The sequence below is a fragment of the Nansenia antarctica genome, assembly GCF_963989245.1.
Source record: "Nansenia antarctica genome assembly, chromosome: 8".
Lineage (NCBI taxonomy): Eukaryota > Metazoa > Chordata > Actinopteri > Argentiniformes > Microstomatidae > Nansenia > Nansenia antarctica.
In genome coordinates, this window is record NC_137678.1 from 4,177,460 (window position 1) to 4,202,972 (window position 25,513).

Here is a 25,513-nt window from a genome sequence, read left to right on the forward strand (position 1 = left end):
CAGCCACATGTAAACACTTTTATCCCCAATCTAACCCAGTCCTGGACTACAGGACAGTCACATGTAAACACTTTTATCCAAAGTGACTTACTACATTTGTCTAAAGTAAGTGAATCAGTTTACACAATTGGGGAATAAAACATAATAAAAACAGACAAGAGAGAAATATGATAGAAAATCCATTTTAGGAATAGCAACTGCACTCTACTGCTCTCTACTGCCCTCTACTGCTCTCTACTGCCCCCTACTGCTCTCTACTGCTCTCTACTGCCCCCTGCTGTTCTCTACTGCTCTCTACTGCCCCCTGCTGTTCTCTACTGCTCTCTACTGCACTCTACTGCACTCTACTGCACTCTACTGCTCTCTACTGCACTCTACTGCCCTCTACTGCCCTCTACTGCTCTCTACTGCTCTCTACTGCTCTCTACTGCCCTCTACTGCCCTCTACTGCTCTCTACTGCCCTCTACCGCCCTCTACCGCCCTCTACCGCCCTCTACCGCCCTCTGCTGCTCTCTACTGCCCTCTACTGCCCTCTACTGCCCTCTACTGCCCTCTACTGTCCTCTACTGCTCTCTACTGCCCTCTACTGCTCTCTACTGCCCTCTACTGCTCTCTACTGTCACAATTATTCAGAGCTTTGAACGAGATTATTAACACCCGAACAGCCATGGGTGGGGTCATTAACACTAGAACAGCCATGGGTGGGGTCATTAACACTAGAACAGCCACGGGTGGGGTCATTAACACTAGAACAGCCATGGGTTGGGTCATTAACACTAGAACAGCCATAGATGGGGTCATTAACACTAGAACAGCCATGGGTGGGGTCGTTAACACTAGAACAGCCATGGGTGGGGTCAATAACACTAGAACAGCCATGGGTGGGGTCATTAACACTAGAACAGCCACGGGTGGGGTCATTAACACTAGAAGTCACGGATGGGGTCATTAACACTAGAACAGCCATGGGTGTTGTCATTAACACTAGAACAGCCATTGGTGTTGTTATTAACACTAGAACAGCCATGGGTGTTGTCATTAACACTAGAACAGCCATGGGTGGGGTCATTAACACTAGAAGTCACAGATGGGGTCATTATGAATGAATGGTCTTTATTGTCATTGATATAGTACAGGTACCAAACAACGAAATTTTGGAGGGGGGGCTCCCATGGGTGGGGTCATTTAACCTAGTGAGTAAAAATAAATTCTACCTTTGAAGTCGATCAAATTTCAGGACCCTCCTTTCATGACTTTTCCGAGATAAGTGCGTTCTACCACCCAGTATCCTGACATATTCTAAATCTACTTCGTATAAAGCTATTTCAATCACAGGTTTTAGCCCAGTTACATACGCAGTAGTGATAGGATATTATATGTCAATGTACAGACAGTTATGAATGCTAAACTGTACAGTAGGTCTCGCTATAGCTATCGCAGCAAAGTACTTGCAGTAGCCTACATTTGATTATGTCTGTAATCCTCAACTGATTTTCATGGAACAACATGGAACAAATACAATTTTATTTATGATACAGTATATAATGTGTATTAAGTGTATTTATGATGCAGTATATAATGTATATCAATTTTCAAATATTAGCATATTTATTACTATTATTTTGTAATAATGATAATCAACCTCTTTTGCATCATATGTGCAGCCACTCCCCGTGATAATCTGACCGTAATCCTGTATGGTGGTACGATGCTTGTAGGAGGTGCAGAGGTTTATCTCTCTGAGAGACTTACTTAGATAGATAAACAAATGTTGATATTTAATTTCTCTCTATATTTTTTTTTCTTAATATCCTAATGCTGTATGTAAAGCACTTTGAATTGCCCTTGTTGTATAAAATGTGCTGTACAAATAAACTTGCCTATGTAACCCTGTATATGTTCCTATTCTTACAGACCAGCAGAGCTCCAACCCAGGTTCAGACAGCGAGCCCAGCTCCACCACACCAGGAAACCATCAACAACACAGGAGCTCGAGGCGGAAGAATCACCTTAAAACACACCCACAGACTTACACCGGAGAGAAGACCTACCGCTGCCCACTGTGTGGGAAGAGTTTTAGTGGAGGAGGAGCCCTGAAGAAGCATCACAGAATACACACCGGAGAGAAACCATACCACTGCTCCCAGTGTGGGAAGAGTTTTAGTGGAGGAGGAGCCCTGAAGATGCATCAGAGAATACACACCGGGGAGAAACCATACCACTGCTCCCAGTGTGGGAAGAGTTTCAGTCAAGCAGGAGACCTGAAGAAGCATCAGAGAATACACACCGGAGAGAAACCATACCACTGCTCCCAGTGTGGGAAGAGTTTCAGTAATGCAGGAGACCTGAAGATTCACCAGAGAATACACACCGGGGAGAAACCATACCACTGCTCCCAGTGTGGGAAGAGTTTTAGTGGAGCAGGAAGTCTAAAGATTCACCAGAGAATACACACCGGGGAGAAACCATACCACTGCTCCCAGTGTGGGAAGAGTTTCAGTCGAGCAGGAACCCTAAAGGATCATCAGAGAATACACACAGGAGAGAAACCATACCAGTGCTCCCAGTGTGGGAAGAGTTTTAGTGACGCAGGAAGTCTAAAGATTCACCATAGAATACACACCGGGGAGAAACCATACCAGTGCTCCCAGTGTGGGAAGAGTTTCAGTCAAGCAGGACAACTAACGGTTCATCAGAGAGCACACAGAGGAGAGAAACCATACCACTGTTCCCAGTGTGGGAAGAGTTTCAGTCAAGCAGGAGACCTGAAGATGCATCAGAGAATACACACCGGAGAGAAACCATACCACTGCTCCCAGTGTGGGAAGAGTTTCAGTCAAGCAGGAGACCTGAAGATGCATCAGAGAATACACACCGGGGAGAAACCATACCACTGCTCCCAGTGTGGGAAGAGTTTCAGTCGAGCAGGAGACCTGAAGATGCATCAGAGAATACACACCGGAGAGAAACCATACCAGTGCTCCCAGTGTGGGAAGAGTTTCAGTCAAGCAGGACAACTAACGGTTCATCAGAGAGCACACAGAGGAGAGAAACCATACCACTGCTCCCAGTGTGGGAAGAGTTTCAGTCAAGCAGGAGACCTGAAGATGCACCATAGAATACACACAGGAGAGAAACCATACCACTGCTCCCAGTGTGGGAAGAGTTTCAGTCAAGCAGGACACCTGAAGATGCACCATAGAATACACACAGGAGAGAAACCATACCACTGCTCCCAGTGTGGGAAGAGTTTCAATCGAGCAGATTCCCTAAAGAAGCATCAGAGAACACACACAGGAGAGAAACCATACCACTGCTCCCAGTGTGGGAAGAGTTTCAGTCAAGCAGGAGACCTGAAGATGCACCATAGAATACACACAGGAGAGAAACCATACCACTGCTCCCAGTGTGGGAAGAGTTTCAATCGAGCAGATTCCCTAAAGAAGCATCAGAGAACACACACAGGAGAGTAACCATACCAGTGCTCTGGAAACGATCGTAGCTGTACGTCGGGTATTACCTACTGGTTATGCAGAGTTATTACAGGCATGTGAACCGCACTGCCTATACTGTAATTCATGCGAAGTGAATGTGGCTCGTAATAAAATTAACGATTTTGTTATCAGCCGAGAAAACTAACTAACTAACAGACTGTGGTTGGGGTGGCTGGGGTCTAACAGACTGTGGTTGGGGTGGCTGGGGTCTAACAGACTGTGGTTGGGGTGGCTGGGGTCTAACAGACTGTGGTTGGGGTGGCTGGGGTCTAACAGGCTGTGGTTGGCGGGGGGCTGGGGTCTAACAGACTGTGGTTGGGGTGGCTGGGGTCTAACAGGCTGTGGTTGGGGGGGCTGGGGTCTAACAGACTGTGGTTGGGGTCATGTTATTTTATTTCTGTGTTGAACAGCTCAGCCTGATGAAAAGAATGGAAGCAATGATGTCATCATGATGTCAGATTTGGATCCCCAGGAGTAACTGTACGTCTAGCAACAAGACATGAAGATATTTTAGCTCAGCTTTAAAGAGGCAATCTGGGATTGGTACATCCATTGTGGGACTCAACTTAATTCATTAATTAACTAAAATTAATGATATACACAGTATAGTCATTGAGGAATATAACTTAGAATAATAATTTAATGCCTCATGAATTGACTTCAACAGAAGCCAAAATAAAATTTTAATAATTGGGTTAGAAAATTATTGTTTTACTTGTTATAAACAATGTCATTGTTAACAAACACTGTATACTTTCAAAACATGGTTGAAACGATCATGTTGATCTCATGGATGGTCGGTTATTACATCCATAGCTCCGTCTCTGAATCTGAGAGTGGTTACATTTCTCCAGCCCCATCGCATTTTGTTGTTTGAATCCCCCCCAAACAATATTTCAAGTGTTGTTTCTCTTTTGTAAGGGTTATAGAGAGGTATGCATGGGTTTTAAAGTTTGCTTGGAGATTATTTTATTTTTTTGCATAAACAATGATGTTCTGCTTTTTCTTGTATTCAGAAATATTGTTGCTTCATCTAAGTAGTTTCCCTATTTTCCTATTTTGATATGCTGTATTGTTGTTTCATATCATGTTTTTAACACTTTTCATCATATTGAGATATTTTAATAAAGGTCAATTATTGTAGATGCTTTCAATCTGTTTCATTTAGTAATAATCAATGATGATGGCACCCTGCAGAAGAGCTTGTTAGTCGAGGGGGTTCATGTGTTTTAATATAGCATGTAATAACAACCAGGGAAGAATACATAACAGTCCAGTCTTCTGCCTCTCTTTGCAGTGATGGTAATATCAGTAACTGTCTCTGAACACAAGAGGGCGACACCTCCTCCTCTATGAGTAGTGCTGGGGCCTTTATAAAGCTCTCGAACACTAAGGTGCGTAAGCAAATTTTCCCGCAATTTTCAAGTATATCCAGCTGCATCCGACACGCGCTTCACCCGGACGCACGAAGACCATCACCAGAGTTAAATCCAATAGAACATTTGTGGAAGGAACCGAAGATCAAGATTCACCAGCGGTCCCCACAAAATCTTCCGGATTTATAGACTGTCTGTGTTAAAGAATGAGCCAAAATCCCATCTGATCACTGTGAGAGATGTGGTTTTCCATACAGGAATCGTCTTGAAGCTGTCATTGGAAACAAAGGCTTCTCCTCCGAGTATTAAATACATTTCAGTTACTGCGTTCAATACTTTGTTCCTGTGCCATACCACTTTATTGCACATAACGTTTTTCTATGGATTGGAGTTTTCCAATTTGGTCAGTTTTATTGAGTTAATACCAATGTCTGGCCTAATGTCTGGCACGCACGCACAGACACACGCACGCACACGCGAACGCGCACACGCGCGCACACACACGCATACGCACGCGCACGCACGCACACACACACACACACACTTTGACTTAGCTCCGCCCACTTTGACTTAAGCTCCGCCCACTTTGACTTAAGCTCCGCCCACTTAGACACAAGCTCCGCCCACTTTGACTTAAGCTCCGCCCACTTTGACTTAAGCTCCGCCCACTTTGACTTACGGTCCGCCCACTTTGACTTAAGCTCCGCCCACTTTGACACAAGATCCGCCCACTTTGACACAAGATCCGCCCACTTTGACACAAGCTCCGCCCACTTTGACACAAGCTCCGCCCACTTTGACACAAGCTCCGCCCACTTTGACTTAAGCTCCGCCCACTTTGACACAAGCTCCGCCCACTTTGACACAAGCTCCGCCCACTTTGACTTACGCACGCACAGACACACACGCACACGCGCGCACGCGCGCACACGCGCACGCACACACACGCATACGCACACGCACACGCACACACGCATACGCACACACGCATACGCGCGCACGCACGCACATACACACACGCACACGCACGCACGCACGCACAGACACGCACGCACACACACACGCACACGCACACGCACACGCGCACACACACATACAAGCTCCGCCCACTTTGACTTAAGCTCCGCCCACTTTGACTTAAGCTCCGCCCACTTTGACACAAGCTCCGCCCACTTAGACACAAGCTCCGCCCACTTTGACACAAGCTCCGCCCACTTTGACACAAGCTCCGCCCACTTTGACACAAGCTTCGCCCACTTTGACACAAGCTTCGCCCACTTTGACTTAAGCTCCGCCCACTTTGACACAAGCTCCGCCCACTTTGACACAAGCTCCGCCCACTTTGACACAAGCTCCGCCCACTTCGACACAAGCTCCGCCCACTTTGACTTAAGCTCCGCCCACTTAGACACAAGCTCCGCCCACTTTGCCTTAAGCTCCGCCCACTTTGACTTAAGCTTCGCCCACTTTGACACAAGCCCCGCCCACTTTGACTTAAGCTCCGCCCACTTAGACACAAGCTCCGCCCACTTTGACTTAAGCTCCGCCCACTCATTAACATGAAGCTCATTAACATACAGCTCATTAACATACAGCTTATTAGCATGAATCTCATTAGCATGAAGCTAATTAACATACAGCTCATTAACATACAGCTCATTAACATACACACACGTATACACACACAGAGACACACACAGCTAATTAACATACAGCTCATTAGCATGAAGCTCATTAACATGAAGCTCATTAACATACAGCTCATTAGCATGAATCTCATTAGCATGAAGCTCATTAACATACAGCTCATTAACATACACACACATATACACACACACAGCTAATTAACATACAGCTCATTAACATACAGCTCATTAGCATGAAGCTCATTAACATACAGCTCATTAACATATACACACACACAGACACACGTATACACACAGAGACATTAGCATGAAGCTCATTAACATGAAGCTCATTAACATACAGCTCATTAACATACAGCTCATTAGCATGAATCTCATTAGCATGAAGCTCATTAACATACAGCTCATTAACATACACACACGTATACACACACACACAGAGACACACAGCTAATTAACATACAGCTCATAAACATACAGCTCATTAGCATGAAGCTCATTAGCATGAAGCTCATTAACATGAAGCTCATTAACATACAGCTCATTAACATACACACACACAGACAAACGTATACACACACACAGCTAATTAACATACACACAGTGGCGGACACACACAGTGCCACCCCATAGCGCCGCCACTGTCTGAACGCCGCTGAACGGGCAGTGAACGACTGTATCGTTAGAACTGTCGGTGTTGTGTAAGCAGCCCTACTGAGCTGGGCACTGACTCCTAGTGAAAACGGTGAATGTAGACACACACACACGCACACATTCAGTCAAGTGAATGTAGACACATGTGCGTCTGTCTGTAAACGTTCAACACTACCAACACTCCAGCCCAAGTTTCCAGCCCCAAGTTTCTTCCGGAACTTTAACTTTTTTTTAAAGATGAGAAGTTTTATACCAGATGAGAACCTCTGACATCCTGTCTGCCGTTGCCTAGCAACCCAGAGCACCAACAGATCACAGCAGAAGACAAGCCCACGAGGTGATGATTATGAGCAAAGAAAACAGTTTTATTTCATATCAACTGCAAGTTTGGTGGTGTTTCAAAAATATACCAGCGTAAACGCACACTACTGTCTGTTGATGATGATGTCACCGGTGATGTCACAGAGACCTGTCAGAGTAGTCATCGGAGAAGTCTCTCTCGTCGTAGCTGTTGTGCATGTTGGAGTAGTCATCGTAGTCATCGGAGAAGTCTCTCTCGTCGTAGCTGCTGTGCATGTCGGAGGGCATGGGGGAGGGGTCAGGCTGGGGGAGGGGGGGTGGGGGGGTCAGAGGTCAATTGGACGTTCTGAATGTCGTCAGTGAATTGTTACTGCTGGGTCTTACCCCTCTCTCTCTCTCTCTTTCTCTCCTTCCTCTTTCTCGCCCTCCTCTCTCTCCCTATCTATCCCCCTCTCTCTCCCTCCCCTGTCTCTCTCTCCCCCTCCCTCCTCTCTCTCTATCTCCCTCTCTCTCCCTCCTCTCTCTCTCCCTCCTCTCCCTCCTCTCTCTCTATCTCCCTCCTCTCTCTCTCTCTCTCCCTATCCCTCCTCTCTCTCTATCTCCCTCCTCTCCCTCCTCTCTCTCTAACTTCCTCCTCTCTCTCCCTCCTCCCCCTCTCTCTCTCTCCCTCCTCTCTCTCTCTCTCCCTCCTGCTCTCCTCTCCTCCATCAGTTACCTGGTTGTGTTCATCCCCTCTACGGCTCCTGTTGGTTCTGAAGTGGACCAGGCAGAACGCGACCAGGCAGAACGCGACCAGGACCCAGAGCAGACAGGACCAGTCCTGGACCAGCCAGGAGGTGGCCTCACTCTGGACCTCCTGGGCGGGCCGCGAGTTTAGTCCTGGACGAGACAGGAAACAGGTTCAACTCTATATTCAACTGAAATCTATACAGTAGAGGCTCAATTGACATTAAAACAAAAATCTTTTGAATTCACGATTGAAGCATTTAGAACCATATCCCCCATCACCAAAAGACACACCTGTACAGTTTCAACCTGAGGAATAACCATCTGAACCTTTATATACACCTGTACAGTTTCAACCTGAGGAATAACCATCTGAACCTTTATATACACCACAAACAACTGTCTGGTTTTGTAGTTGAGTTTCATAAATACCTGCTGTATCTGAATCAGTCTGGGATTTCAGTTTCAAGAGGTATCTGTCTCCAAGTGGTTGATTTTGCGCCATTGTTTTCTAAAATAACATCCTTGTCGACTTCACCATGCAAAGTAAACATTGGAAATGATTTGGAATGTTCTACTTTTGCCAGTTGCCTTTCAAAAGATGCATTCCGTTGGAAACCATACACATTCTAATGATAGGCCAACATTCTGAATTCTGATACATCTGACATCACATTGTTCACCCTTGATGCCTTGCCACTAGGTGGATGTTTGACACAGATGTTGTGCATTGGCTAAATCAAGTGATGTTGTTTGAACCCTTTACACCACTACATTCACTTGTCTGCTTTATGCCTGAAGAAGGTCAATGACCGAAAGCTCGCAATAAAACAATGTTTTTGCACAGTGTTTGAGTGTGCGGATGCTGTTATTTTATAACACATTGTTTACTCAAATGCATTCTAACATGTTCACATCTTGTATTAAAAGGCTGATATACTAAATGCTCTGTTGTACAACATGGCACAGCTTCAACAGTCATGTCAATACCTTGTGAATTCAGTACATGGTACTGAACGTGTGTTCTTGATTCTGCTCATGATGTAGCAACCAAATGATTGAGTCATCAGTCATGATTGAGAATCTTTGAAAAATCTCCTTTCACCAAAATAAAGAGAGATACCTCAAATAGAGTAGGATTTCTATCTCTCTCTCTCAGTGTGTGCGTGCGTGTGTATGCGTGTGTGTGTGTGTGTAATAAACAGAGATAGGTATATCTGTTGGGTGGTGGGGTGGGGTGGGGCAGGTGAGAGAGGTGTATGCTGGGATGCTGGTAATAAAACAAGGTGAGAAAGGAGAGGGGCGTGTGGAGGAGAGGTATAGTACAGTATGAAGGGGGAGGAAGGAAGGCGTCCATAGGGCTGTGTAATGACACGTTTGGGCCAGAGCTTTAATTCTCTGTGTATTACCCACCAGGTGCCTGATAGGGGTATAAAAACAGGGGAGGGCCCCCGAGCCACACAGCCCTACATCTCCATAGGCCATAATAACACAGTGCACCCATCAAAACAGCAGATAAACGCAGGGTACTTATTAAAGCTGCCAGCAGTGATAAGCCTTAGTGTGGTATGCTCTGCTCTCCCCCCCCCTCCTCGAGTATTCTGTGTGAGGTTACTTCGTCATTCTGGCCAGAAAGACAGTCAGCAACAATAGCATTCCACGCATCCAGCTGACCCTGAACAGCTGATCTTACCAAGACTTACCAACCAGCCAGAAAACACTGCTCCCTTTCCTCTCTCTTTCCCACAGGTGGAGAGGACAGCTCTATCCTATCAATTGTTCGAAAAGGAGTAGGAAGAAGCCTGTCCTACCCCTGTTTATACTTAACAATTATGCTTACATTATATAATCCAATTAATTAATACATATATTTCAGTATCATCCGTTCTAATACTTTTTCATTCTTAATATTGATACAACACAAAATAAATAAATAAACATACTTTTCCATTCTTAATACTGAAACAACACAAAATAAATAAATAAAAACACCAGTATCCACAATGTAATACAGAAGAAAAAGACACAGAAAACCACACCTTAGTTTCCAGAAGATTAACAACCTTCCCTTTCCTAATTTTGGTATTTAACAAAAATCATTTTTCTTTTTTCAAATAGAGCAATATTTCTGCTTTCCTTCATATTTTCCTCTAGCCCATTCCATGGTAACTCCGTAGAATGATATGCACCTGCTCCTGATAATGTGAGCATAACCCTTGTTAAAGTTGTGGTTACCTCTCAAATGATATCCCTTATCCCTCTCTATAAATAATTTGTTAATGTTACCTGGGAGTTCTTGAGTCTTTGCTTTATACATTAACTGTGCCAATTTAAATTTGAATAAGTCCATGAGCTTTAAGGCATTTGACATTAGGAACAAGTTATTTGTGTGATCACGATATCCGACCTTATGTGCAATTCTCATAGCTTTTTTCTGTAGTGTTATCAATGGGTTTAAAGTGCTTTTATATGCATTTCCCCATATCTCCACACAGTAACTCAAATAGGGTAAGATAAGACAACAATATAGAGTATACAACATCCTCTGTTCCAGAATATGTTTTTCCCTGCACAATACTGCAATACTCCTTGATACTTTGGATCTAACGTATCTTATATGAGATTTCCAACATAATTTACTGTCTAATATAGGAGTGGGCTTAAAGTGCAGACTCTCAGCTTTAGGTTAAGGGTATTCACATCCAAATTGAAGGAAGGGTTTATGAATTATAGCTCTTTTATATTATAATAACCAAAAGTAATTGGACAATTGACTCAAAAGCTGTTTCATGGGCCAGTGTGGGCTATTTATTCCTTCATTATTTCTTTATCAATTAACAGGTAAAAGGTCTGAGTTGATTCCAAGTGTGGCATTTGCATTTGGAAGCTGTTGCTGTATACGCACAACATGCAGTCAACAGAGCTCTCAATGCAAGTGAAACAGGCCATCCTTAGGCTGTAAAAAAAAAATCCATCAGAGAGATAGTGGGAACATTAATAGTGGCCAAATTAACTGTTCGGTACATTCTGAGAAAAAAATAACGCACTGGTGAGCTCGGCACCACAAAAAGGTCTGGACGTCCATGGAAGACAAGAGTGGTGGATGATCACAGGATCCTTTACATGGTAAAGAAAAACCCCATCACAACATCCAGCCAAGTGAAGAACAGTCTCCAGGAGGTAGGCATATCATTATCCATGTGTACCATAAAAGAAAGACTTCACACAAGCAAATACAGAGGGTTCACCACAAGGTGCAAGCCATTCATAAGCCTCAAGAATAGAAAGGCCAGATTAGACTTTGACAAAAAACATCTAAAAAAGCCAGCCCTGTTCTGGAACAGCATTCTTTGGACCGATGGAACTAAGATCAACCTGTACCAGAATGATGGGAAGAAAAAAGTATGGAGAAGGCTTGGAACGGCTCATGATCCGACGCATACCACATCATCTGTGAAAAAACGTGGAGGCAGTGTGATGACATGGACATGCATGGCTTCCAATGGCACTGGGTCACTAGTGTTTATTGATGATGTGACAGAAGACAGAAGCAGACAGATGAATTCTGAAGTGTTTAGGGATATTCTGTCTGCTCAGATTCAGACAAATTTAGCAAAGTTGATTGGATGGTGCTTCACAATACAGATGGACAATGACCCAAAACATAGTGTGTAAGCAACCCAGGACCTTTTTAAGGCAAAGAAGTGGAATATTGGCCAGAGCAATGGCCAGTCAATCACCTGATCTCAACCCAATCAAGCATGCATTTCACTTGCTGAAGACAAAACTAAAGGCAGAAAGACCCACGAACAAACAACAACTGAAGACTGCTGCAGTAAAGGCCTGGCAAAGCATCACAAAGGAGGAAACCCAGCATTTGGTGATGTCCATGTGTTCCAGACTTCAGGCAGTCATTGCCTGCAAAGGATTCTCGACAAAGTATTAAAAATGAACATTTTATTTATGATTATGTTAATTTGTCCAATTACTTTTGAGCTCCTGAAAATAGGGGACTGTGTATAAAAATGGTTGCAATTCCTAAACATTTCATACAATATTTTTGTTCAACCCCTTGAATTAAAGCTGAAAGTATGCACTTCAATTACATCTTGATTGTTTCATTTCAAATCCTTTGTGGTGGCATACAGAGCCAAAATTATGGAGATTGTGTCACTGTCCAAATACTCCCAGACCTAACTGTATATAAATAAATGAATGTCAATGACCCCAGGTGTGGGACTTTATTAGGTCAAACAGGTTTGAGGGGTCAGGCAAAGGACTTGGTGGAGTCAGGCAAGGGTCAGGCGATCATCGTTATAATCCATGGAGCAGGGCAGGAACCGTGGTGCAAGGTGCTGGGCTGGAGGTGTCCATGGTGCTGAGTGCCCACTGATGAGCTAAATAAAACATTCTATTTCTGATGAGTCAACAGCACTAGGGCTCCTTCACAAAACCCTTACTGGAATCTTCATACACTCTGTGAATTAGTCTTTACTTTCTGATGAGTCAACAGCACTAACCCCATCCAGTGCGACATGTAGATAGCATATATTTAGAATATGTAAAATGCAAACACCAGAAATGCAAGAAAGTTTATGAGGTATACCAAATGGAATTAATAACAAGTGTTACAACACTTCTGTCTAGAGTAAAATAAGGGCCTAACAGGGTAGAGTGCACAATGTACAGGTGTGTTGCAACACAAATGCCCAAAAAAGTGTACAAGGGATCAAATCAATTCAAGTTTTATTTGTTTATTTTATTTGTTTGTTTATTTATTCATAATGACAGATGTTCAGTGTCCAGTGTAGTGTAGTGTTCAGTGTTGTGTCCAGTGTCCAGGTTCCAAAAGCTTGGTCAAAAGGACGCAAGGGTAAAAAACCTGTGCACTGTGCATCCAGGAAAATTCCCCTGCAGCCCTCTAGTCGTAGAGCGATTACTTACCAGTTTGCCCACCAGTGCAAAGCTGCGGCCCCCACAACCCCCCCGAGGGAACCCACACGCCCGACCCGCCCCACCACCGGCACACCCGGCCCAGCCCACCAGGCTCAGACTATCATAGCCCTGCACGAGGCTAGCCGGGTCAGGTGCCCCAGCGGCAGAACAGACCAAGCACGCAGGCCGGCCCAGGGAGCCCAGCGCGCGGCAGGCAAGCAGGGGCGAAAAACCTGTACACAGCGCCTCCAGGAAAAGTGCCACTAGACCTTAGGGGTCTAGCCGGTGTGTATCTTATGAGTGATAAATCATTGCTGTTTGCACTTTATCGCCAATGCTCTTTTAACATTGTCTCTATGGTCTTTCAGCTTCCTTTTTTCTTCTTAGCTCAAATTTTCGACCATGTAATGGGCAAACAGCTGCTTCTCACTGTTGAGACAAAATGTTATAAAGAAGTGATTAATAAATAATTTAAGAAACTCACATGCATCAGTGGTTGCAAACTGTCATGGAAATTGTATTAGCACTCTCCAGCTTACCTCAAGTCATACTGTGGTCCAAATGTATACATTTCTATGGCTTTCTTATTGGAAACACAGTCCACATATAATTAAAAAAAACAAGAATTAGACATAAATAGGGGGGATATAAATAAACATAGAATAGAAATACATTAACTGTACATAGCTCATAACTGTATATAATTATCTTTGTTTTGTCACTATTTGCACTTCTGGTTATATGCCAAACTGCATTTTGTTGTTGGTACTTGTACTCAGCAATGACAATAAAGTTGAATTATCACCTTCAATAACACATCCTGGTACAACTCCCTCACTGTCAAACACAAAACCAAACTCTCCCGTATAGTCAATCAGGCAAGTAAAATCATCGGCTCACCTCAAACTCCCCTGTCTGAAATCTACAACCGGTCACTAATCAGGAAAGCCACACAAATCACACAGGACCCCTCTCACCCCCTCCACCAATCATTTCAGCCACTTCCATCAGGCCGCCGTTATAGAACTCCACTGGCCCGGAAAAACACAGATAAAAAATCATTCATTCCCACTGCAACCACCGCCCTGAACATTTTAAAATAGGAAGCACACTGTTTTTCTTTTAAACCACAACATTTGAGCATTTTAGCTTTTAAATCATAATACCGTTTTTCTTACTATTATTTTTAAATAACTAGACTTTTTAAATAGGCACTACATTTTATAAACACTGCTATATCTGTCTGTTTTTATTGTATGTATGTGACCTATGTGTGTTTTTAATGTGGATACCGTATTCATGAACTGCACAAAGCCTGTCAAAGGAGAATTTCTGTCACTCTGTGACAGACAATAAAGCAATCTTGAATATTGAATCTAATCTCATATCTGATAACGCTAAACCACATAGGATTACCCAGTTAGCCAAGCCTGATTTATGAACAAAACTACGTGCGAAACAGCCAAATGCGTAACACATCCAACAACCTAAATAATAAATACATATATGAAAACTATAACGTTCATTAATCATATACATATATGTATAACTATATGTTCATTAATCATATTTCGAAATTCTCACCTGAGCTGTATTTGCCATTGTCCTTTAAAATCTCACGGTCCTCTAAAGTCCTTTAAAATCTCGAGGTTTCTCGCGGTTACTTATGTGATGACGCGCTCGAACCAAATATGGTCTTCATGCGTCCGGGTGTCGACACCCTGCGGATGCAGCTGGACCCTTCTCTCTTAAGGCCCAGACCAAAGTGATTTACTCGTTAGGGCTTCAATGAGTCAGGTGAATATAATTCCAGTGTTGAACTATATATTCTGAAGTAACTCCAAGCCTTCTAAAGTATCCAACTGCGGTGGCTGTTGTGTCTGGTGTTAAAAACCATGGGTTCCTCTAAACAGATGTCCAAGGATGTCAGAATCAAGATAGTTCACTTTTAGGTAGGCTCCATAGGTATTGAAAAGGTCTCCCTCCCCTGACGTGGTGGAGGCCTTAACAACCTTCTATCAAGGTGCTATCTATTCAATTAGCCTACCTGACTATATAATGGCTCTCTTGCACTGTTTGTATGTATTTACTACGGCCGAAACCGTTGTCCTATTAAACATTTTCTTTTGCATCTGGAACCTGAGTGTGCGGCTTCTATTTCTTTCAAAAGGCTAATCCTAAAGCCTATAGGCGATCACTTTGCATACTGGTGCACGTTAGCATAGGCTCCTGCTAGATTGTAGTGCAGGTTTGGATGAATTGGGATTGACATACCAACAAATATATGAAACACTCCTGATCAGAGCTGTTTATCGGGTCCGGACAGGTGGATCAGCTGTAGGCCTTGGGTCATTTACAACATTCACAATGTTTTTTTTCCTAGCTCAAAGCTAACTAGATATCAGGCAAAGACAGCAACACACGGTTTAACTAATCACCATGCCTTACTAGCCTAAAGTAGTTACCTTCATTTAGACACTGACATTCTAGTGCCGTTGCAAGTGGCCCCACAAGTTTACAAACTCACTCATGTAAAAAGACACCACACAATGATCCAAACACCTTTTCAATGTTTAATGGGTTATCACTGAGCTCTATTGTAGCAATATCAAACATGCGGTCTGGATGTAAGCGCCTTTAGATACAAAGTGGACAAGGCAGTATAAATAATACAATGTGCACTGTATGTCATCATGGAAAATATATACTGTGTATATTTATTTATATATGTATAAAACGTGCTTTTCAGAAACTTCTTGGATAAAGGAGGGCACTACAAAGCACACCACTACTCTCCACCTGTAACATATGAGCTAGATACACACCACGTGCCCAAGAGGAATTCTTTACAAAAATATCAGAGCATGACATTCAAAAAGCATTACATGTTACCGTTCACTGCTTCAGCTTGTGGGAGATATTTGCAGATTTTTAAAACGTTCTTTTTAACAAAAACATTTGTAAACTTTACCCTCTTGTTACCAGGAATAATATTTAAAAATACACATTCTTACTACAGGTGGATTTACCAAAGGCATGAAGGCAACAGCACTTACATAGTTACCTTAAAGGGATGGTTCAGCCTATTTTCATGTTTGGGTGAATATCCTCACAGACCAGTAGTGAAATAATCTCTGGTATTGCGTTCTCTGCTGTGCTACTCCCAGCAAAAGCTAATAGTCAACAGCGGTTTCTCAGATAGACAGGATTCCAAGGTACCGAACATTAGCATGGTCTGATTTGAGCCAAAATGCTGTCAGAGAAACTAAACTATGTTTAGTAGCATGTTATGCTTAAAAATGATTTATTGAAGTAACTATTTTATTGTCAATAGTATGCACAGTCTCTATAATCTATTTGCTGAGAACTGGAACAAAATGTCAAAAAGCATGTGCAGGGTTGTCTAGTATATAGTGGCTACTAAGCATTGTTTGAATATCACATTTCTGATGAGATTTATAGCAGGTAATTCAGACAAAGCTAAATTCCTTGGAATCCCATCTATTGGAGAGGCCACTGCTTTCCTGTTAGCTTTTGCTGGGGTTAGGGTTAGGCTAGCTACCAACGGAACAGTGGAGAAGACTGGCCTATGAGGATCATTCAGGGTAAGATGATATTTCACCTCAACATGAAGGCTACGCCATACGTTTAAGGGCAAAACGAAACGCATGAAAGGTCCAAATCTACTTCAACATGTTTTAAGTCATTCAATGCTTGTGTTCTATCATTGGTTTGCCCAGACGTAAATTCATACCATAAAGGAGTCAAGCTGTTCTATTGGTTCCCCCTCTTGCATTCAAGCTGGCTGTAGTAAACATACTTCCCTCTAATAACCATCATGCTGTGTGGTAAGTAAATACAAGTTATTGCCAGAGTGAAGAGCTATCAGACCTATATGAGCAACTTCCCCTGGTGACACATACCAGTGTACAGTACTATTCTTCTCTTGTGGGTGTAGTGTTCTGTACTAGATACTTCAGATGCATTGTAATCATTCACTGTATAATACCAAAAATAAAACTATTCACCTTGGCCACAAGCATTCAGGATGGCAGAGGAGCTCAATCCTCTCCACTTTTGCCAGTCCGGTTCTTCTGGTAAGTGTAAAAGGTAAGTGCTTCAGTCCTCCTCGCCCCCCTGCCATTTATGAGAGCTCTGTGTTCTGTGGCGAGGGAACTTCAGGAGCCTCCAGGCCCAATATCAAACCCTAGACACCCTCCTTCACCTTAAGGAGTCTGGGGAGAGGGTGCATCACATAAGCACAGACTACAGGTACATGAGCTGGTTGGCACGTCATCTGTCGATGGACTAGCAGTGTTGAATGACTGGCATAACTCACATTTCGACACAGGACAAAAAGACTACGACTCTAAAAAGGCAGAAGCGGGACAGAGAGAGAAGTCCTCTGGGAGAAGCGTGAAGGAGGATCCTATGTGTGCATTCGTTTTTTGGGATATGCTGAGTGGAACATTGTTTATCATCAGTCCTTTTTGATTGTGTGACAGGAGGAAGCACCCACCACCTTGAAGCTGCACCACACCTCCCCAGTAAGGTTAACTGGAAAAAACAGACAGAGATGAGGGAAGAGTTAGTTTCTCCATAGTGTCAAATAAGTGTCCCAAAGTGCATAACACAGTCCTACATGTCAGAATACCAGTCATAAGGCAGGGCTTGACATTAAGCTTTTTCAGGTACTTGTCCTTCGGACAAGTGAACTTATCTTTTACTTGTCTGAGAGCTCAAGTTACTTGTCCAAATATGACGATGCGCGTGTGTGTGTCTGTCTACTAACACACTACAACCCAGTAATACCTTACATTACAATTCCAACAATTACTGTGGATCTACGTGCACGCCAGAGAACGTGATCCTGCCAGCATTAATGTTTTGATTCAAAGGCATGATGCCAGATTCTCTAGGCATGACGACATGTCCGCACTCCCCTACTCAGTGGACATAGATTGTTTGACAAGGCAGCTACATTGACAAGGCAGCATACATTGACAAGGCAGCTACATTGACATGGCAGCTACATTGACAAGGCAGCATACATTGACAAGGCAGCATACATTGACAAGGCAGCTACATTGACAAGGCAGCTGACATTGACATGGCAGCAGACATTGACAAGGCAGCATACATTGACAAGGCAGCTACATTGACATGGCAGCTACATTGACAAGGCAGCTACAATGACAAGGCAGCATAGATTGACAAGGCAGCTACATTGACAAGGCAGCTACATTGACATGGCAGCATACATTGACAGGGCAGCTACATTGACAAGGCAGCATACATTGACAAGGCAGCAGATATTGACAAGGCAGCATACATTGACATGGCAGCTACATTGAGAAGGCAGCTACATAGGTCATTAATACATTTATTACTTTTTCGATCAGACATTATTTTTTTGCGGATATTATTAATACATTGATTTATTTATTTTTCTCTTTGTTTTGACTTGTCTGTCGGACAACTGCAGGAGGAAGTCCACTTGTCCGAACATAAAATATACTTGTCCCGGACAAGTGGACAAGTCTTAATGTCAAGGCCTGCATAAGGGTAATAAAAGTGTATGACAACTAAACGCATTACCTCTTAGAGTTACACCAAGACAAGACGGTACATATTTGAAGGCTAATTCAGCATTTAGATGGGGTTCAGAATGAAATGGAGGATTAACAATTCGGTTGTTAAGTCTGACGTCAAACGTGACGTTTTGCAATTTCCGGGTCCAAACCAGAAATTCCCTGCACCAGAGTACCAGTGTACTACAGCGGTAGAATGACAGTTCAATCGTTTTTTAGACTGGGATCTATTAATAAAACAAGGGACACAGCAGCACTTTCCCGTTTTTCCCCATATTTATCAGCGTCTTTGAGCCTCGGAAAAGCGCTATAAAAATATAATGAATTATTATTATTACTGGCATTTCGAAGAGAATGTTCTCAGCCAACTTTGGACGTCACGACTTAACCGAATAACACATTTCCTGCATGTTAAGCAGAAGGTTAGCCAGGAGTCATTGGTGGGAGGCACACATCTGACTTGGGAGACGAGTCAGAGAACATGATCACTGAGCTACAAATCACCTTTCATTATCGACAACTAGCCATTAAGTCATACCGACTGAAGCAGAATAGGCTAGGTACACGATCTCCACTACTTCCTGAAAGGCACCTTGCATGAACATACCCTTTTTTCACTCTATTGGTTTAATTGATTAATCAGCTGTGCACTGTGTGTTCCAACAGTTTACCGCACAGCTGATTAATCAATTAACCCAATAGAGTGAGACAGGATATGTTCATGCAAGGTGCCTTTCAGGAAGTAGTGGAGATCGAGCACCTATAGCAGATGTGCTCAGGTCGATCTTCTCGACCACCAAAATTGCCTGTTCCGCCTCATGCGACTGCCTCTCCACAGACAACCAAGAAACAGACTACTTCCACAAATCCGTACAAACACAGGCGCACTCACAGCCATCCAGAACCACGCCTCACAACCAGCCCTGGGTGTTGAATGTTTTATTGCAAAACGTCACAGTAAATACAAACCATATTATGAACATTCTCTTTTACATAAAAAAATGACTAGTCAAAGTGAAACACACGCGCACATGCACACACACATACACATGCACAGTAGACACTCACACACGGACAGAATAGGGTCATGAAAGTCGTGATTTGTGTCCACTGTTGGGAGTCCTATGTCATGGTGGGGGGCTGAGGTCAGCGGGACAGAGGTCCCAGGGGGGTCAGGAGGAGGCTGATATGAAAGACGTATAGCATTATTATTATTATTATTATTATTATTATTATTATTATTTTCAGTACAGACATTGACCTTGTGATGCACACGCACGTGTGCGCAATTGCTGCGCTACTTCTAACTCGCGCCGTCTTTCACACTTTTTATGTATCTCCAGTGAGGAATGCAGCACACTCTTAAAGGAGAGGTTTCTCAGGGTTGCAAATAGACGGTGAGGGAATGAGAGATCAGCCAGTTAAATCCAAGTTAAATCCAAGTAGACAATCATTTCTCGGGTCCCTAATCATGTGACGCCCGACACGTTCAACATTAACGGGAACAGGACATAGTTTATCTTTAATGAACACATTTGGAATTAAATGTGAAAAAGGAGGAGCATGTGTCATGGAGGAAGTGAGAGTCTCTGATGTTGACCGTAGCATGGAGCAGGTTAGACACATGGAAGAATAGGCTCCATGCTGTCTCTATTATCCGATGTGGGACATACCATTGAGCATGTTCTCCATGCTATGGACAATAACCTGAGAAAAAAAGGAGCTTGTCATGTAGCATGGGGATATTGTTCAAATATCTAATTTGGAATGGAGCATGGAGGAATAAAGACCATGATATGCTATATCCATCCACAGAATACTGAATAACCAAATACTACATTGAATTTAGATTACACCTTTTTTCACCAGTCCCAAGAGGTCTGACTTTCAGAGTTGAGGTCAATTCAAATTCAATTCATGTGAAGTGAAGCATTTCTCTCGAAATGAATTCAAATGTTAAGTAGATGTGGTTCCAGTCCTACCTTTCCTACAGGAAACAGTTTGTCACCATCAACGGCTCCAGTTCCTCCCCAGCCCCAGTCAACCAAGGCATGCCTCAAGCCTCTGTGCTTGGACCCCTCCTCTTCACTATCTACATGCTTCCCCTCTCGGCCAGATCATCCGCCACCAGGGCCTAAACTTCCACTGCAATGCCGATGACACGCAAATGTATCTCAGCACAACACCATCCTCTCAGCTCCCCCCTCAATCTTGTCAACTGCCTGCTTGAAATAAAAACATGGATGTCATCTAACCTACTCAAACTCAACAGTAAGAAAACAGAGCTCATGGTTGTGGCACCCAAGGCGCTGCTCCGGAAGGTTGGTGACTTTCTCCTCCAGGTCGACGGCTGCTCCATCTCCCCATCCCCCAAAGTCCGCAACCTAGGTGTCATCCTTGACTGCACCTCCTCCTTCCAGTCACACATCAGATGATCCATCACCAAATCTGCCTTCTTCCACCTCAAAAACATTGCCAGACTCCGATCGTCCAACTCTGTGGCCGAAACCCTCGTCCACGCCTTCGTCACCTCCCGCCTGGACTATTGCAACGGAGTCCTGTTTGGGGTACCCAGCAAAGCCCTGGACAGGCTCCAGTTTGTGCAGAACTCAGCTGCCAGGGTAGAGCAGTACATTACCCCACCCTCATCCATCTCCACTGGTCCCGGTCAAGTCACGCATCCTTTACAAAATCCTCCTCCTCACCTACAAATCCCTCCATGCTCACGCCCCCTAGTATCTGTCTGACCTTCTCCGCCAATATACCCCATCCTGGTACCTGCAGTCCTCAGACATGGGTCTGCTCTCCACCCCCCCGCACCAACCTACGAACCTTTGGGGACAGACCCTTCTGGCAGCACCCACCGTTTGGAACTCTCTCCCCACAGTGATCCGCAACGCCCCCCCCCCCCACCACCCTGGACACCTTCAAATCTGCCCTCAAAACCCATCTGTTCACCTTTGGCCCCTAGTTTAGTTTTTGGCATTGTGTTCTGTTTTTGACTGTCTTTCTGTAAATGTGTTCCTTGAAAGGTGCTATATAAATCCAAGATATTATTATTATTATTATTATTATTATTATTATGATGATGAAATGCATTGTGGGTAAAGTGTTATTTGGAGTAGCTCAGCCCCGGCGGCCCTTGTCCTCCACGTGTCTCTGTAACTGACCTGGTCTTGTTGGGAGGCAGCAGCTGTCTGCTGGGCCGTCTCTGGGACTGGCTGGGCTGGAGCTTCATGGAGGCACGGGGTGAGGAGCGCTGTGAGAAGTGTTCAGGGGCCGGCGGCTTCTTGGGGATCTTCTTGACCAGCCGGCTGACCCACTTCTGCTGCTCTTCTTGTGTCAGGGCCAGCAGGAGCAGGTTCTTGGCAGTAGACACGTCATAGTTCACTGCAGGGAGAGAGAAGGACCAAAGGGACAATCTGTACGATTTCAAGTGGTTGAACGGTGAATTTTAAAGGAATGCATGTCGGTTTTTGCATGTCGCTGTCCTCTTTGGTCACACTGAAAATGTTAAAATATACATATGCTGCATTTGCTAATAGCAGCAAACGTGTAGATCTTTCTAAACAAACAAAACGTTAAATGGCTAACAGTAGCTAAAAGCTGTTGTTCCTAATTATGTGGACATCTGTGGGCATTAAAACGTAGCAAGCCCTGAGTGTGTCTGATCACCACCAGGTCGCCATGACAGGAATGATGTGAGGGGAAATGGGATGAGGTGAAACTCCAAGGTTAGCTTAACACTCGAACAGCCGTGCCGATTTTACCTACTATTAGAGCCGCCTCCCTCTTTACAATGGTAATCTGCTACTTACACACAAAGACCACTAGAGGGCACTTCTTGTAAATTAGCCTGCCTTCTACACAGAAAAACTGGAAAATAGCTTTATACTAGCTTATCCTGATGTGATTTCGAAAATGTAAGCACACATATCTAGGAAATGAAAGGACGGTCCTGAAATGTGATCGAGTGCAAAGGTATAAAAAACGTTTTACTCACAGGGTCACCATGACCCCACCGTGGCTGTTCTAGTGTTGATAGAACTGAAGCAGTGTGACCAGAGATGTTGTCACTAATACAAGTCTTGTGTGAGAACAAGGCATACTTGAATAATGTATTTTATCTGATTACAATGTGGGTAAAGGAGGCGGGTAGGGAACGCATCAAATGGCAGGTGTAGACATTCAACAGGGGTGCAAACTGGTGATGGCCCAAAAAGGTGACACATTTTCTTTTTGCGGCTAACCTTAGGGGGGGAATAGCGCTAGCACTAATGGTGTTAAATAGATATCGCTAGCACTAACAGTGGACTAACAATGATGCATGTGTAAGTAGCGGCAGCCCTGACCGAATTACTTCGAAAACAGTTTACCGTGACTGTGTTCTCTATGCTGTCTGGAATTGTACCTAGCTCCCTGAAACTAAACGTTATTTCAACAGCAGCAGAGTTTAGCAGACAGGGAGATTAGTTAGCTCGCGCATCATGTGACTTGGATGACACTTACACCCCCCCCCCCTCAATTTCTTTTTTTGCAGATTTACACAATTAACATGGATTACATATTTTGAGATAAAAACAGCTAATTTAGCAGAAAGGTGACAAGTTTGCACCCCTGTTCAAGTTTATGAATGGAATGTATTCTGATCATTATGATCAGATGACAGAAGAGCGACGTGCAAAAGGAGCCAGACAGAGTCAAACTTAAACATTGCCTGGACCTGTTCTCAGTCATATTTACTTTCTCTTGTCAAAGATGCAAGAAATACAAATTGGCCCCCAACAGTGAGGTATACAGCCTTGGATTCAGTCCAATGGCTTTTGATCACTGTAAGCGGTTGTTAAGTATAACCGCATTCACTATAACCAAAGGAGACGAACTGCTACAGTCGACTAACGTTTATACTCCTTCATCCTTGAGGAGTGGCGCAGGTTAGTCATTTCTACCGACAGAAGGATCTCTCTTTCCAAACTTCCTTCACTGCTCTTGACTTCGCCTAGTGGCGGCCTGCGGTATCTGCCAGCAACATTCAGGCTACAAGTCTTCTTTGGTCAGCAGAAACTATTCCCCAGAACATAATCATTTGGAGACTGGGTAGGTCCCATCAATCTCTCGATTGAGATTCTGGGGTATTAATAAGTAAACGCTGAGGACGGGAAGTTGTCAGCAAGTGTCCACGCCCCCCAAATGTTTATCTGAGCTGCTCGTGATGCCCCGCCCCTCCCCCCCCCCCCCCTGCCCTGCTCTCTGTTTAAAAGTGCAGCTCAGGTAATTGACATTGGCCTAACCAAAGTTCTGCCCACCAACTAACCCCACCACCCCCCACTTACCTCTGCAGGGCGCGATGATCTCCTCCTTCTTGTCCATGTGGTCTTTATGACACTTGATATGGCAGCGCCGGCACTCCAGGGCAGGCGGGGGCTTGAACATGTTCCAGAGGGGCTTGGTGCAGGCCTCGCAGTTGGTGGGGAAGTGGTAGAGCGTGGGAATGAACTCGTGACCCTTGTGGCAGATGTAGCCCGACTTCTCGCCGATGGTCAGCGGCTCCACTGGGAACTCAGGCTCTTTTTTGCTCTCGCCTTCGTTGGCGTAGAGGATCTGGAGAGGGAGAGGGTTAGGGTTAGAGGATCTGGAGAGGGAGAGGGTTAGGGTTAGAGGGTTAGGGTTAGAGGGTTAGGGTTAGAGGATCTGCAGAGGGAGAGGGTCACCATCACTGTTCTGTGGCTGTGTGGGCTGAGATGTAGCATGTAGCACCAACCATAGACGGGCTACAATAACTGATGCTTGCCTGGTTCATGTGAACAGTAATACTACTGGGGCGACTAGGTAAACGCGCTGCTCTCATGAACCATGTGGTTCTTCACAGGTCTGCTGGCCTGATGAACGTGAGCAGTTACTGTGTTGCTCCCCTGACACAGAGCAGTGGACGGGTACATATGGGCAATGTATTTATTATGACACATAACCGAGACCCCTGACTGTTGTTCCAGACATGAACTGGATCCTAAGTATACATTTTGGACCTGGGACCAGTTGTTCAAAACTTTTAATCTGCTATCCAGGACCAGATCGATTATCGGCTGATTTCCCCTATAAAACAAAAAATCAGCCAGGTAGATCTGATCACACAAATCCTCCCACACAGATCACGTTGTGGTGGAAGTAAATAGAACTGGGTGTAAAACAGAGTCTGTAAACAGCAGAGTTTGTTTTGCAGTTATTCTCCTAGGAGCAAAACCACATCTATACGTTATATATATATAGGCTATTGTCATTCTAGCACTAATCAAATTAGCTATAATGCATTATCAATGAAAAATAACAAATAAGATGCAGAGAGACAGACTGAGGGTGAGGGTGACAGGAATGACCTGGAATATCCTGGGGATCTCTTTGGCGTCAGCGCGGTATACGTCTGTCTGGGTGACAGGCCGCACATGGAACAGTTTGCTGCAAGAAGATAAAAACGATAAAAAGATAAAAGCTTCTTATGCTACACCATGCAAACCACATTCCAAACAAATATTATGCACAAAAGTGTTCAACATGGATGTAAATCAGAACGAGTTTGTCCCAGCTGTGTGTGTGTGTGTGTGAGTGTGTGTGTGTGTGTGTGTGTGTGTGTGTGTGTGTGTGTGTGTGTGTGTGTGTGTGTGTGTGTGTGTGTGCTTGTGAACTAGAGAATTAGCGAATTGGCCGAATCTCCATTCAGATAAACAAAACTGAAATTGAGTGGCTGTTTCTCTACTTTGCAGGTTGTTGCTGTAATGCTCTTCAAGTTAACTTA

The 25,513-nt window shown here is 44.0% G+C and overlaps 1 protein-coding gene across 1 annotated transcript in view; it reads right to left on the reverse strand.

The window, feature by feature from the left end:
• Positions 1-7,630: 7,630 nt before the first annotated feature.
• Positions 7,631-25,513, reverse strand: part of LOC308163768 (rho-associated protein kinase 2-like) — a gene marked incomplete at both ends in the record, with an annotated part of 117,689 nt that continues 99,806 nt past the window's right edge. Inside the window, 5 exons of the mRNA XM_080537956.1 lie at positions 7,631-7,774; positions 8,187-8,350; positions 9,607-9,617; positions 21,894-22,113; positions 24,057-24,275. Coding sequence (XP_080394082.1) covers positions 7,631-7,774; positions 8,187-8,350; positions 9,607-9,617; positions 21,894-22,113; positions 24,057-24,275 — 758 coding nt within the window. The remainder of the gene's footprint in view (positions 7,775-8,186; positions 8,351-9,606; positions 9,618-21,893; positions 22,114-24,056; positions 24,276-25,513) is intronic.